Source organism: Hypomesus transpacificus, unplaced genomic scaffold, assembly GCF_021917145.1.
Source record: "Hypomesus transpacificus isolate Combined female unplaced genomic scaffold, fHypTra1 scaffold_51, whole genome shotgun sequence".
Lineage (NCBI taxonomy): Eukaryota > Metazoa > Chordata > Actinopteri > Osmeriformes > Osmeridae > Hypomesus > Hypomesus transpacificus.
The window spans coordinates 190,495-204,299 of NW_025814024.1; the positions used below are offsets into that span (position 1 = coordinate 190,495).

The 13,805-nt window shown below is 41.8% G+C and overlaps 1 protein-coding gene across 3 annotated transcripts in view; it reads right to left on the bottom strand.

Annotated features, from left to right (window-relative positions):
- Positions 1-617: 617 nt before the first annotated feature.
- The window catches only part of dym (dymeclin), a 210,238-nt gene continuing 197,050 nt past the window's right edge, over positions 618-13,805 (bottom strand). For 2 of the 3 annotated variants that reach the window (XM_047017284.1, XM_047017281.1), the window contains 3 exons: positions 9,952-10,134; positions 7,699-7,812; positions 619-2,503 (listed from right to left, as the gene is read on the bottom strand). In XM_047017284.1, coding sequence (XP_046873240.1) covers positions 2,354-2,503; positions 7,699-7,812; positions 9,952-10,134 — 447 coding nt within the window. In that variant the 3' untranslated portion in view covers positions 619-2,353. Of the gene's footprint in view, positions 2,504-7,698; positions 7,813-9,951; positions 10,135-13,805 lie in introns of all 3 variants that reach the window. The other variant, XM_047017283.1, reaches the window with a different exon arrangement.

Consider the following 13,805-nt stretch of genomic DNA (forward strand, 5'->3'; position numbering starts at 1 on the left):
GGAAAATATTTGTTTGGAAAAGGTCTGGTTGTTGCCCCAAAAGTACTTATTATTTAACAAAATCAAAGAAGTTTCCTTTAAGATTGTCCATACATATTATCCTTCAAGTGACTACATGAGAAAGTATAAAAAGGATAGACCTTTTAATTGTACCTTTTGTTTTATTACTTGCCAAATTCATATCCATAAATGTAAATTTAGTGAAAAAAAACCCAGTTTTCTTGTCTTGCAAAAAGAAATTGATCCAATACTTTAAAACAATCCAATACTCTACCAACAAAACACTTAAATTGTTAAATGTTTGTTTGTCCCTTGAGGTCTTTGTTTAAAAGGTCTGTACCCCTAGTCTTTAGTTTATTTCTATTTTGTTGTATTTGTATAGTATTGTTGTTATTGTCATATACCGTACTTGTGACGCAACTTTTTAGCTAATTTGTTTGTATCGTTTCTCATTGCTTGTATTTCAATACTGCATTTAAATAAAAATCATTACTGAAAAAAAAGAGAAAATGCGCTCGGCTGCACAGCCTGCTGTTCTCGAATCGATCTCACGGTACTTTGATGGATATGTCACAGTGACCTAGCCTCGTCGCCGTCTCAAGTCGGACAAAAAGTCTAACCAGAATTCACTGCTTCAAGTCAGCCGACTGCAGCGCTGCATGAAGTCGAACGCACAGATTGTCGCTACTGGCTAGCTTTCGATTAATCAGTGTCACTGTTGTGTGTAAGCAAGACAAAGGGGGCGGGGCTAAGGGCTGCATAGACGTTAATTTGGAGTAGACCAACCGGCCTGGGGGAGAGGGGGGCCGGCCACAATTATAAGGCAAGGGGCCCTCCAGCCCAGAAGTGTTTCGGCCCACCGGGAATTCTCCCGGTGCTAGTCCGCTACTGTAGACACATCACTCTAATAGTTGTAATAGAGGACAATAGAGATAGGAGAAATGCTTTTAGGTGTTCATAAACTGACCACTACATAAAAAAAGTTGCCCACCTATTTTAATCACTTTTTCATTCAGATAAAATAAGTTCTATAAAAGCGGATACAGGGAACACAATTTGTAATCTCAAATCTAAATTTCTATATCATAACAATATACCTTGTCACTCATTTAATTACCTGAGTGAAGTAACATTCACCCTTGAAACCAAATAAATACAACTAGTTCTTAAAGCCGCTCCAAAAAACCTTCAGTCACTGTCCAGTAAGAACGAACTGTTACTAGATACAAGAATGACAAGTCAAACCCCTCAGTTGTGTAACAGAATCATTTTAACTCTAATATGTGCCTGAACATTCTGCCACACGGTAGAATACTTGGGCACAAGCAACCAACATGCATTTTGTATTAGTCTAGAAAATAATATGCATGCATCTTATTATCTGTACACTGATACAGGTGACAGTAAGAAAGAAAAAAAGGAAAAGGAAAGTCAAATGCTGTTCTTTAAGTAAATTAAAACCTAACAAAAAGTCTGTGTAAAAAATATAATCAGTCACATGTTGTCATGTATGTTTTGGTGGGCAAATATCTAAACAATTACATGGAAATAAATAGGTAAATATGTAAATAAAACATTACTAAATAAAACATGCTTAGTAAACAAATTAAATTGGCAGACAACTGTAGACAAAATAACATAAGTCTTCCATCAACAGCAGAGTTGGTCACTTGCGGCCAAACAATGCTTCAATAGGCTAACGGAGACGCAACAACTCAAAGAAATCAAACTGAGGGGGAACAAGGGGCGACACCTTTAAACCACTCATAATATCTGACTGTGTGGTTAACACGTGAGAACTGAGAGGAGCTCTAAAACCCAATAACTACAAACATATGATCATACACTGTTTTTGGAACCATCTCTCCTAAATGTATAAATAGCCTTTTTAACCTTAACTGTGTTGCTAGGAAGAGCGCTTTTATCAAACATTGCTGGATTTGAAACAAAACCGTTATCTGACAATACCTTTTTAAAATAATTTTGGAAAGACACTCTTTCCAAAGACATTTCTGTCTTTGAAGATTGTTGTCCCCTGAATTCAGTGCACTTGCACGAGGTGGGAGTGGAGGGCTACTACATCAAATATCAGAAAAGTGATTAATATAACTTTGACAGCTTCCAAAGGTAACCATCCTGTGACACAGACCAAGGTGGTCAAAATCAAGCACACCTATATTATTTAGCCGAGTAACTGGGCTGTGAATAGACGTGTGAAATCACATCAGGGTCTGTTGGATATTAGCATGAGGAGGAGGGCAGGAGGGTTGTCCTGAATCCTTCAGGGTAGAGGCACTTCCAAATCAGCACACATGCACACACATAAATGGACAGACCCTTTACCCTAACACACTCAACTAGAGTCCATGCTGAAAAGTTCGATGCCCTGTGGGTGCCAATGGAGACCCACTCCGGAGTTGAAGACCAGTGACCAAACGTAGGGGATGAAGAAGTCCTCAGGCTGATCCTCTTCCACGTACTTGAACTTCAGGTCAGGAAACTTCTGCACACAAGAACACACAACTTGTATTACAAAATACCTTCACCTCTGCTAATGGGTTAAGATAGGGTTGCTCTGTGCAGGAGACAACATTTCAAACAAACACCAGCATGAACATACTTGAATGTATTTTAATACAGGCGGATGCACTTCAAGATGTATGTTTGCTGTGCTACATTAGAGACACAGGGACCAGTAACTGCTTGAGACTGAAGTAGTTTCAGGTTTTTTGGGGGATCCGATGTCAACGATGGTGGTAATCATATTTGTAATTCCAACCGTCTCTGAGGCAAAGGTATTACAGCTTGCTGAGACTAGACCTTTGAACTTAGACCCCAGTTACCATGCAAGTGTCCCTCTCCAGGCACGACACCCATCCCAGCCATTAAGAAGCTAGCAATCGCTGAAAAGTGTTGGTGAAGGGAGAAGCTTCTGGGCTACCAACCCGCTAATCTTCCCACAGAACGCTACCTGAAGAGATCTCCTACAGCAAACTCCATCTTTAGTTTCAAATGACACTCAATGCCCCAGGTCACAGAGTATGTTAGTGGGAGATCTGCTTAAAGAATAACCTGAGGACAAGGCACACAAAATCCGGTGGACCTTCACTTTTCTTCTCCTGTCAGCTACTATTCACCCAACACTACGAACGGGATCATATTGTATAATGGACAGACAGAAGCAGAGGGACAGGAGAACACAATACTGCATTTATGGCAACACTCCTTGCCACTTAGTGATTTGTCACATGGATGTTTGGCCGTGGTGCAAACCAGGCATATGGACTGTCAGAATTACCCATGTTGGAAGTTAATTGGAACACAGAACAGCATCCCCCCCGGGGGGGGGGGGGGGCAAGCAGGGGCAAGCAGGCTCTTTGTCTTAATCATGGGCAGGGAGAGAATGGAATGGGGAGATATTGGGGATAGGGAGAAAGGGGTAGAGAAAGAGCGAGAGAAAGGCAGAAGGGAAAATGATAAAACAAAGAGAGAGACAAAACAAAGCAGAATAATAGGGGCATTCTGCACACTGGAATGAACATGACAGTCCCTGGGGTAGATCCTTCTGTCTGTTCACACCAAGGACGATAACAAGAACTATAACGATAACCATATTTTCATCCACACCAAGATGAGCTTCTCGCAATGTTGTCTTCAATTTCAAATACGTGGGCGCTTTAAATTCGGATGGATTCTGATTGGTTGTCAGTTTTATCGTTAATCAGCTGTAAAAAAAAAGTTTTTTAAAGTGATCTTAATGAAATCTTTCCGGTATATAGTTGTCCTATCTTTGTGGTGTGGTTTAAAATATAGAATGATTCTTAAAACTGTATCTTTATAGTCATAGTTATCGCTTTCGTTCTTGGTGTGAACAGGCCTTTATACTCTCTGCCAGGGAACATTCGCATGGTTGTCTTAATGTCAGTCAGTGTGTCTACAGACTTGTCTGAGGCCTAATCCTGGGTTTGTCTCACGTATTTGTGTGGGAATAAGTGTCTATAGGTACAACTCCATGTTAGTCAATGTTGTGAAATACCATTGGGCAGACCCAATTATATTGCTTGGTTGTGTACAAAGACTTGGGTACATTAGCTAAAATTATTGCTATAGATGTGGTATTAGGTGCTCTGTTCAACCTACAAGTACACAAAGGAAGAAATAAATTTAATCTGGTGGTTTTAATTGTCAGGTTTTAATGGGCGGCGCCATCTACGTCAGATCACTGAATGGCTCCTCCTGCTGTACTGTTTTTGTAGCTTACATCAGCTAGCTAGCTAGCTTCAGGATGTCTTCCACCACCCGCAACTATCTTCCCTGGATGCAAGAACTCCAGTTGCGCTGCAACGCCATTTAAGTTCCCTATTGATAATGAAAGGAAAAATAGGTGGATAGGTTTTGTGAAGAGCCACGCTCTTGGAAAGCTTCGGATAAACACTCCAACAGCCGCCTCTGCACTGACCATTTCACAGCGGACAGTTTTAACATGGACCAGAGACAGACGGGGTTTACAACACATGGCTTTTCTTGCAGTGCGGAGCCGTACCGAGCATCACCCTCCCGGCCGTTCATCCTCCGGTCGCACCTGGACTATCCACCGCCGCCAGCAGTTCATCACTCAGTTCTGTGTGCTTGTTGTAATTATACTAATAACTTTTACAGAGGTATCATGCTATGAGTTAGTGCAAAACGCTAACTTGATATTAGGCTACTCGGTGTAGAATGATGGTATTTAGGTAAAATGGTAGCTAATGTGCTAGAAGTACCTAGTTGGAGAGCTCACCGTCTGTGCTGTCTCGGGTGTAAATGTTTACTCCTGTGTTACAGCTCAGGGGAACATTTCATTTTTATGCATCTGTATGTTTCAATCATTGAACAAATACATTCTAATTCTACTGTTTTGTTCGGCTTGGCGTAACGTCCATTATCTGGGTCGTAGACATACCTGTCATCACTCTCGTTTTCCCCGGGAGTCTCCCGTATTTCACACCCATCTCCTGCCCCCCTCCCGTTTTGTCATTTCTCCCGTGAAACTCCCGTAATTTGTATGGCCAAACCTCATTATATAAATATTCACATCAATACATTATTTCAATGTTGTCCAGTTGCCAGATCTTGTATGAAACGCATCCTACTCACATAATACATAGGCTATCATACAATTTTCAACCCATTTGTGACCGCAACCAGAGCCCGTCTATATTAACTACATTCTCTGCCACAACCTGCAACCCAGTTGCGCTGTTGATATCTCCGCAGGTAGGCGGGAGAATTTGAAAAATACATGGTTGATTTTTGATACAGAATCACTTGTAGAAATGGCAAAAGTCTCAGGTGGTGCTACGGCAAAAAAATAAATATATAAAGCTGCAAATTAACAGTAGCGGACTGGCCATTGGGAGCACCTGGAGAATTCCCGATGGGCCGAAGCACTTCTGGTTGCCTTATAATTCGCTTGCCTTATATATTTTTTTACTACTAATAAAAATTTCGGCAGAAGATTGAGTGACACGGTTGGCCAGCAAAACGGTTGTCCGGCCCCCTTTTCCCCCAGGACGGTTGGTCTATTCCAAATGAACGTCTATGCACACAACAGTGACACTGACATAGAAAGCTAGCTAGTAGAGACAATATAAAGATGGAAAACCAGGCCAAGAAACGTAAACGTAATTACCTTCACTGGACAATGTTTTACCAATTGAAAAGGCAGCTATGTTTGTTTGTTGTACATAAAGCCTAAAAAACCTTTTAGCTCAAATCAGCCACAAAAAATTTGGTGGCGCGCAATGCGCCCTTGCATTAAGCGTTGAAGTCCCTATAACTAGCATCACATCAGGCACAGAAGTTGCATGCATTAGCAGGGCGCTCGCTGTGGTGACGTATACGGGGCCGGTTCTGGTGGGCCGGTCTGGTTTAAAGTCCAGGGCCTATTTTTACTCCCAGTCCGTCCCTGACAGTAGTCTACATGGACGGAGGAATTTAATGTCTAATCAGCAAGCCGCATCGAAATTCCCGCCCCCCCCCCCCCAAAAAAAAAGTCTCCCGGATTTTGGTACTCCAATGTTGACAGGTATGGTCGTAGATAGCTTAGATAGCGAGAGAGAGGCGGCGCCTTCCAGCGAGGGGGCCGAGCTTCAGCTCCTTCAGGCGACACGCCCCCCCCCAGTCTCGAACAGAGAAGACTGCTGATTTTCATACGATTTCAAAGCCTAATTTAACATACTTTGGGGACAACATACTTTAACATACATTCGAATTTGGATGGGTAGTTAATAACACATTATTCTGTGGTGTGGTGAACTTGAAACTCGTTTTCAATTCCACTTTACAGGATCTTTAAGACCAACTCCCAACTCCGTCCAGAATCCACTCTGTTCTGGCCAGTCTTAAGCTCTAACAGATAAGAAGAGAACACCAAGGGGTCTCTCTCTCTCTTTCTTTAAGTGATTTGAGAGAGTAGTTATGAGGAGCATAATCATAATTTCATACAACATTAATCCAGCCTATATATTTTTTGTTGTTGGCGGTGGGGAGGGAGGCACGATGAGGCAATTGTGTTAAGCGTTAGCAACATCCAATTTGACTGGAGTGATTGTGGTGCCTCCGTCACAGGGTGTTTTCCTTTTAAAAAGATACACAGATTTCACATTTGTGGGCCTATTTTGAGGGAGACAATGAGTGCTCGCAATTGGATGGAGACAAGGATAATTCAACAATCTTTTTCATATCGGATAGAAGAGTGCAATGAGGCGTCTGTGATGGCAGCACAAGAGAGTTAATAAACTATTTAATCTTTTTTTCCCATTCCTGCCTTGTTTTGGGGGTTTGTTTCACCAGAAAAGCAGGCACAAAGAGAAAACCACTTCCCACCGCCCCAGAGGTTTGGCTGAGGGGCATTTCAAGAGCTTTTGCTAAGGGGCTACAGCATGGCTGCTGGCAAGAGGGCACTGTCCCCTTAATGCCCCAAGTGCAGTTTTAGACTAATGTCTTCTGTTCCATAAAAGCACTGAGCATAGAACATGCAACACATGATGAAACACGCAATTAAAGAGTCCAGGGTGCGTAGGCTGGGGGAGGGACAGATGTATGATCCTGTAAGCGCCAGGGATACATATTTCCTCTCTGATTAATAGCGGGGAGCAGGGCATTGTCGGTAAAGTCATCCCGCCAGGGGTGCCAAGTAACGAGGCTCGCGTCAAAGATTTATGCCAACCTGGATTCCATATTCCCGTGACAAAGTGTCCCCCTCTGCCCCATCTCCTTGAAATGTCATTACCTGCACATATTCAACTAGGAAGGAAAGATGGGTGAGCAGGAGCCATTAATGCTTATGAAGGTTGGTCTTGGCCTTTGCCTCTCCTCCCCCTTCCTCCCACCCGCTTCCCTATCTAATTCTCTCCACCTCATGTTTCTATTGCTCTACCTCCACCCATGAGCACAGCCTGTTTACCCATACAGCGAGACAGAGATGCAAAGTGAGAGACAAAGAGAGAAAAAACTATGACCGACTGACAGACAGTGAAAGAGAATACAATGTGGGAGGGAGAGAGAGAGTGAGAATTATAAAGATAGAGGGAAAGAGAGAAGAGTTGGAGAAAGACAGATAGTGATAGTTAAACGATAAATACAGTGGCCAAACTAGTCAGATTGACATGGGATTGTAAGTGGGATTCAAACGGTTAGGGAAGGTTGTGTATTTACCTTAAGGCGATCTTTTGGGAGGGCCTGGGCACCCTTCATGATGACTTCCTGGACACGCTCCACTGATAGGTCCGTCCCTGCCTGCTCCAGACGCTGACTGAAAAAGCCAATTACCTGAGGGGGCCAGGCAACTAATCAGACAACAGATTCCACTAAAACATTTACATATGACACATAACAAATACATTTTAGAGTATCACTGACAAAATGAGTCTTTCCAGTGATTCAAGGGGCTCGGTGGCAGGCTTTGCACTGCACTCAATATGTTGAATTGTCAGTCAGTATTACAGCTTGATGTTTTTAAAGGACTGTCTGAAATTTCTTGTGACATCTGGATCATAAGTCTTTTAATCCAGAGCTTTGGTTGCAACACATTAACGAAATGATGACACTGGGTGCAACTTCAAGCAACATAACTGCAATACAGTACAGCACAGATGAGACAGGTCCAGATTTCCAAGGCAGTTAAGCCTTGGTGGTGATCACATATATATACCTACAACTAGCACTACTAGGCAATACCATACTTTATTTACCCATTGCAAGTGGAACAACATTTGTTGATTTCTTAATCTGGGTCTGGAATTTACGGAGCCCCTAAAGGGACATGAAGAAAAAAAAATCATTAAAAAAAAAAAAGAAAAAAAAAGAAAGTTTCTCGTGCGCACAAGAAACTTTCTGGTGCGCACGAGAAACTTTCTGGTGCTCACGAGAAACGTTCTCATTGCCAGCTTAAGTATCTGGTGGATACCGCATGCACAGAAGCGTGCATTAGATCTGCTGTTACATGCGTAGAAATGACTTTTAAGGACGTTTGCTTGCGAGTCGCCACCACTATATTATCTAGAAAGACATTAAAAACGAATTTTGAAGTTGTGTTGTCTGTTTTGGCACAAGGGATACACCCGTCTTGAGCAGGGGTCTCATTTATAAACGTGGCGGTCTCAACATCACATGGTCCACTGTGGTTGCAGGAGATGCCCTGACTGCATGGAATACAGGATAACATCATACATCCTACCTTTAGATAACTGCAGAACACAGTGTATAACTAAATATATGTATTTAATAATGTGCATATATCATCATGTCAAAAACCGGAAGTACAGTTATAAGCCCCGGCTCAATCGCAACACTTTACGTCCTCGTTATCATTTCAAACTTTAATACTGTTCATAACAAAACGCTTTTGTTTTCAAATTGTATCTCGACTCGGGGTATCGCTGGCACAGTTGATGGCAGCAGCAATATGCTGCAACTCGCACAGTTTTATTGGTGATCCAACGGCCACCAAATAATGTGGTTTTCGAGCCTCCACCTCACCTACAAGTAACAGTGTCTGAGAAGATACTTTCTCGTGCGCACCAGAAAGTATCTCGTGCGCACCAGAAACTTTGTCGTGCGCACCAGAAACTTTCTTGTGCACACCAGAAACTTTGTCGTGCGCACCAGAAACTTTCTCGTGCGCACCAGAAACTTTCTCGTGCGCACCAGAAATTTTCTCGTGCGCACCAGAAACTTTCTTGTGCGCACCAGAAAGGATCTCGTGCGCTCGAGAACCTTTCAGAATATATATATATATATATATTTTTTTTTTTTCATGACCCTTTAGGGGCTCCGTAGAAATTTGTTGTACTTTTGGTGTTTTTGTTTTTTTTTTGCCATAACAACCGTGAGCTAATCTGGAGATAACGTTAGCTAACATGCTAGTTTTTCTATAAAAATAACAATTTAAAAAAGGAACAAAAAAACGTTATTTCAGAAATGTCCTCCAAATTAAACAATGTTGCTCAACGTTGTAATTTTGGCAATTTGCAGAATTTCATTGCTACGTTAGTCTGTAACATGAAAGCAAAACTGATTCAACAATTAAAACCATATATTATCTGAAAGCTTATACCCTCAGAATGTTATCTAATGACACAAGAGACACATCCCTCTCTCCATATTAGTATGCTGCCCATGCATAATAAATTGGGTATTGGTAAATAGAGTATATGGCTGAGACGCTATAATGCTGCTGACGCCCATGATATAACTATTAGAGTATGATATCTCAGGGGGTTATTTAACTTCTGTGTTGCAGGCCCTGCACGTTCTACTATCATGTTTCTCTATAGTTTTTTTATGAACTGGTCTACTGAAACCCTATTTTGTGGGAGTCAATCTCAACAGTGGTTCTAAATAAAAGATCTGAGTAGTCCAGTTCATGTGAGCAGTTCTAAGAAGTGGCTCTGAGAGGTAGGTTCTGACCATGTCCAGGTTCTGCATGATGTCCTGGAAGGAAGGGTGCATTCTGAATTGTTCAAATAGCTCCCTTTTGTAGAGGAGGGCATACACCAGGTTGGGGTTGTGGTGCAGTGAGTTGGACAGGCAAGAGTTGATGATCTCCAACATCATACGGATCACCTCCTCGATCACATTCAGATCCTGGGCCTGGGGACAAGACACAAACACAAATTCAGTCTATACTCATAGTGCATATGATACAAGAATAAATAGTGGTATCCAGTGGACCCAAAACTGACAAGTTCCACAGGATGGACTGGCAAATTAGTCACGCTGATGGAGGACCATTGTGACGCAGTACTGGCGATTCTATTTACATTTATTCATTTTTAGCAGACGCTTTTTATTATTATTGTTTTAGTAACAATAATAAACAATAACTAGAGGAGGTACAATTTCTGGGGAAATTGTAGGGTGTGCTTGCTTACTTGTAGGGGTCCGTATTTAAATTACATTTTACAACTGATATTTCTGTATATTTTATATTAAAATGCATAACCTTCTTATTATTTATTACATAGATTTAAAAGCATATTTTTTTCTGCTTATTTACAACTCAAAATACTAAGAGTGAAGAGTAGAATGAAATAGTCTTGTCATTTCCCCTGCAAGAGGGAATGGTGATCAGCAACCTCATAGTTGAATCAAAATGAATATATTTGGCAGACCGGTGTAAAAATTGACCTAATCTCTATGATTTAAACGTCATTGTAAGTTTTTCCCTTCTCGTGATATTTTCAGGCATTTAGCCTACTCATATTGCATTCATTAATTAATAAAGAACCGCCTTTGAAATTTATTTTAACAACAACGTTACCTCTCAGATGGAATCGCGATTCAAATAGTATCATCTGCTAACTGAAAATGTGAAAATGACGTCAGTAGCGTCAGTGACTGTGGCTAGCAAGTTAGCCACCGTTAGCTTCACTTTTGCCACAAAAACTTAATTAAAACCTAAACCGTGCAACGGAACATAAATCCCAATAGAACCAACGCAATCGCGACCCAGAAGAACCTTTTGACATTGACGTTGTCTATGTAGTCCAAATATTGACTGAGCCTTAGGGGCGCGAAAATAAACAATAATAATATATATGTGAGATAACAATGGTTTGTGCTCGCCGAAAGGCAAGCACACCCCAATAACAATAATAAACAAAAAAGTAAATACTTTTACAAAAGTAAGCAAGCTATATACCTACAACTAGTAATGCCACTTGCATTACTGAGTCAGAAACAACAAATCAAACCTCCCTTTACATTACGTGTGTTTTGCGTAACACTTGTCACTTGACTTAGCCCCGCTAAGTTCAAGAGTTCAAGAGTCGAAACAAGAATGGCAGTACCGCTAGGACATATTTTGAGGGAGGGAGGTATGCACATGGCTTCGTATTAGTTGCGTGAAAGGACAAAAACTTGACTCTACAAATGTACATTGTGCCCAGGCCAAAAACAGCTCTCCACCGCCGCGAACACAACCTCTGATCTGTCAAAGCATCTTCAACGGCAACATGCTAACTCAAGACTAGTGGCTAAAGATCCCCGGACCCTGAATAACACATACGCCGATAAAAGATTGCCGTTGCCATTGTTGCCGACACCAGCCAAGCAGCCACGACAGCAGCATACATAGTAGAGGAAATATTGCCATTTAAAGTTTTAAACATTATTTTATTTTGAGACATTTTGCTTACTGCCAGTACTGTAGCCTTGTTATGCTTGGCAACTTGATGAACATCATCAAGGTTGATGTTCACAACTTTTTTGTTTGGTATTTAAAAGCATAAAAGAGAGATCTTGTGTATGTCCTCATTATAATAAGAATTTGAGTTGATTTGGGCATATATGGTACATATATTGTTTTTTGGCAAGTGCATCTCAGGTGATGTTACGGAGTAATCCAAAAGTAATGTAACTAGTAGTGTAACTAGTTACTTTCAGTAGTGAGTAATCTAGTAAAGTAAATCATTGCTTAAAAAAAAACTAGTAATGTGTAATATATTACTTTTTTGGAGTAACAACCCCAACACTGCTTGAAGGTCTCCATGCAACACTGTCTGTGCTGGAGTGTAGTAGTGTGCCTGTTACACACCACAGTCCAAGCCAGACAAGACACTGTGTAAACAGACAGTGCGTTTATATGCATAAAAACCTAATTTTAAAGTCAGGGACCACATGAAAGGTATTAAAATTGAGTGGGGTACATATCCACATCCATCGGATGGTTGAGTATTTTTCTTTATATTTTACATGTTCTTCCTTCTGGCTTGGCATCACTGAGGATGATGATGTGGAAGAGGACAGAAGAGCCATGGGTGGCTGACTAGACAGAGTCATGGATGCAGGGATCTTTTCGTTTCTGGCTCGCTGATCCAGTTGCATAAAAACTGAACATGCGCGTCTGTGTGACATGAGAGATAGACACTGAATACATTCAGGAGATAAAACTTGGTAATCTGTCTGGTGCTGATCCCTAAACCTGGAGGGCAGAGCTGCTCTTATAGAAAAGAGAGAGATGGGGGGGAGGGGAAAATAAAAGGCCAGAGAGCACAGTTGCGAGTTTGAAACAGAGATTTTATCACCCATCGTTTGACCCAGAGTCTAGGCCCTTAGGGGCTGTCTGTTTGTGTGCCTGTGTGTGTGCGTCTCTGTCTACTATCACGTGCCTCCCTCTGTTTTGTCTGAGTGCTGTGTGTTGTGTTGCGTGCTCTGCTCTAGTTTGTCTTCCCCTTCACATATGGGCAGAGAGAGAGAGTCAGACGACAAGTCACCTCAGTCAGACGTCAATACAGTCTAGACAAAGCTACACTGGGGGGACACTGCACTACTACTACTGCAACACATATTTTGTGTCTGGCAAGGACAAACAAAAAGGCTTAGTGGAGTGGTCATCTCCCATGGCATTGTTGGAGGGCATGTGGGCACAAATGCACCCTGCCTGTTCCCCAATATGGTTACTCCCCAACAGAGTGAGAGAGAAAGAAACACAGAGACAGAGAAAGTGATAGACAAGGAGCCGGTTGGCAGGCTAAGAAACAACAGCTTTTCAAGGAGCATGTAAATAGGTCATTCTCTGACCCACATTACACAGCGGCTGCATTTCATAATCCCAACACTTCAGTGGAAGTGTGCCCACCCCATTTTCGCCTCACAAACTTTACTTGCCCTGTGACCCCCCCCCCCCCCCTCCACCAAGCCTTTTATAGTCATATGAACTGGGCAGATTAAAGTGTTGGGATGAGGGAGAAAGGAGTTAGTCAGCAGCATGCCCCCCAACAGAAACACACACACCTAGCTGAAGCACATACCTTGTTATTCCAAATGATGGAATGGCATGAATAGAGCTCAGAATGTGTAAACTCATAAGGCTGCTGACATAGATGCCATTACAGGCCTGGACGCCATTAGGCTTGGAGTAGGGATGGGTGGTAAGGCCTAAAATGTATATCACTGTATACGTTTTTAAGCACAATATATATACAAATATATCACAATATATTTGTTATTCTTAAAATGTCTGGTCCATTAGTTTGAATAGAATGCATTCCGCACCACTGCAGCTAATCTACCCCAGTCGGATGGAGTTGAATGGGACTGATTATGAGGATGCGGAATATTGCTTGCAATGTTTGTGCAGATTGATTGCAATATTTGCGTAAAAGTTACGTATGGCAATTTTATGCTGTGCCTTGTGTGAATGGGGCTGTGACTTATTTCTGGAAGGTTCTACCACGGTTAGCACGGTATAGTCAAAATCCATATTGTAGGCCAAATTCATATTGGTATATTTCTATACTGTTCATACCGTCCACCCCTAG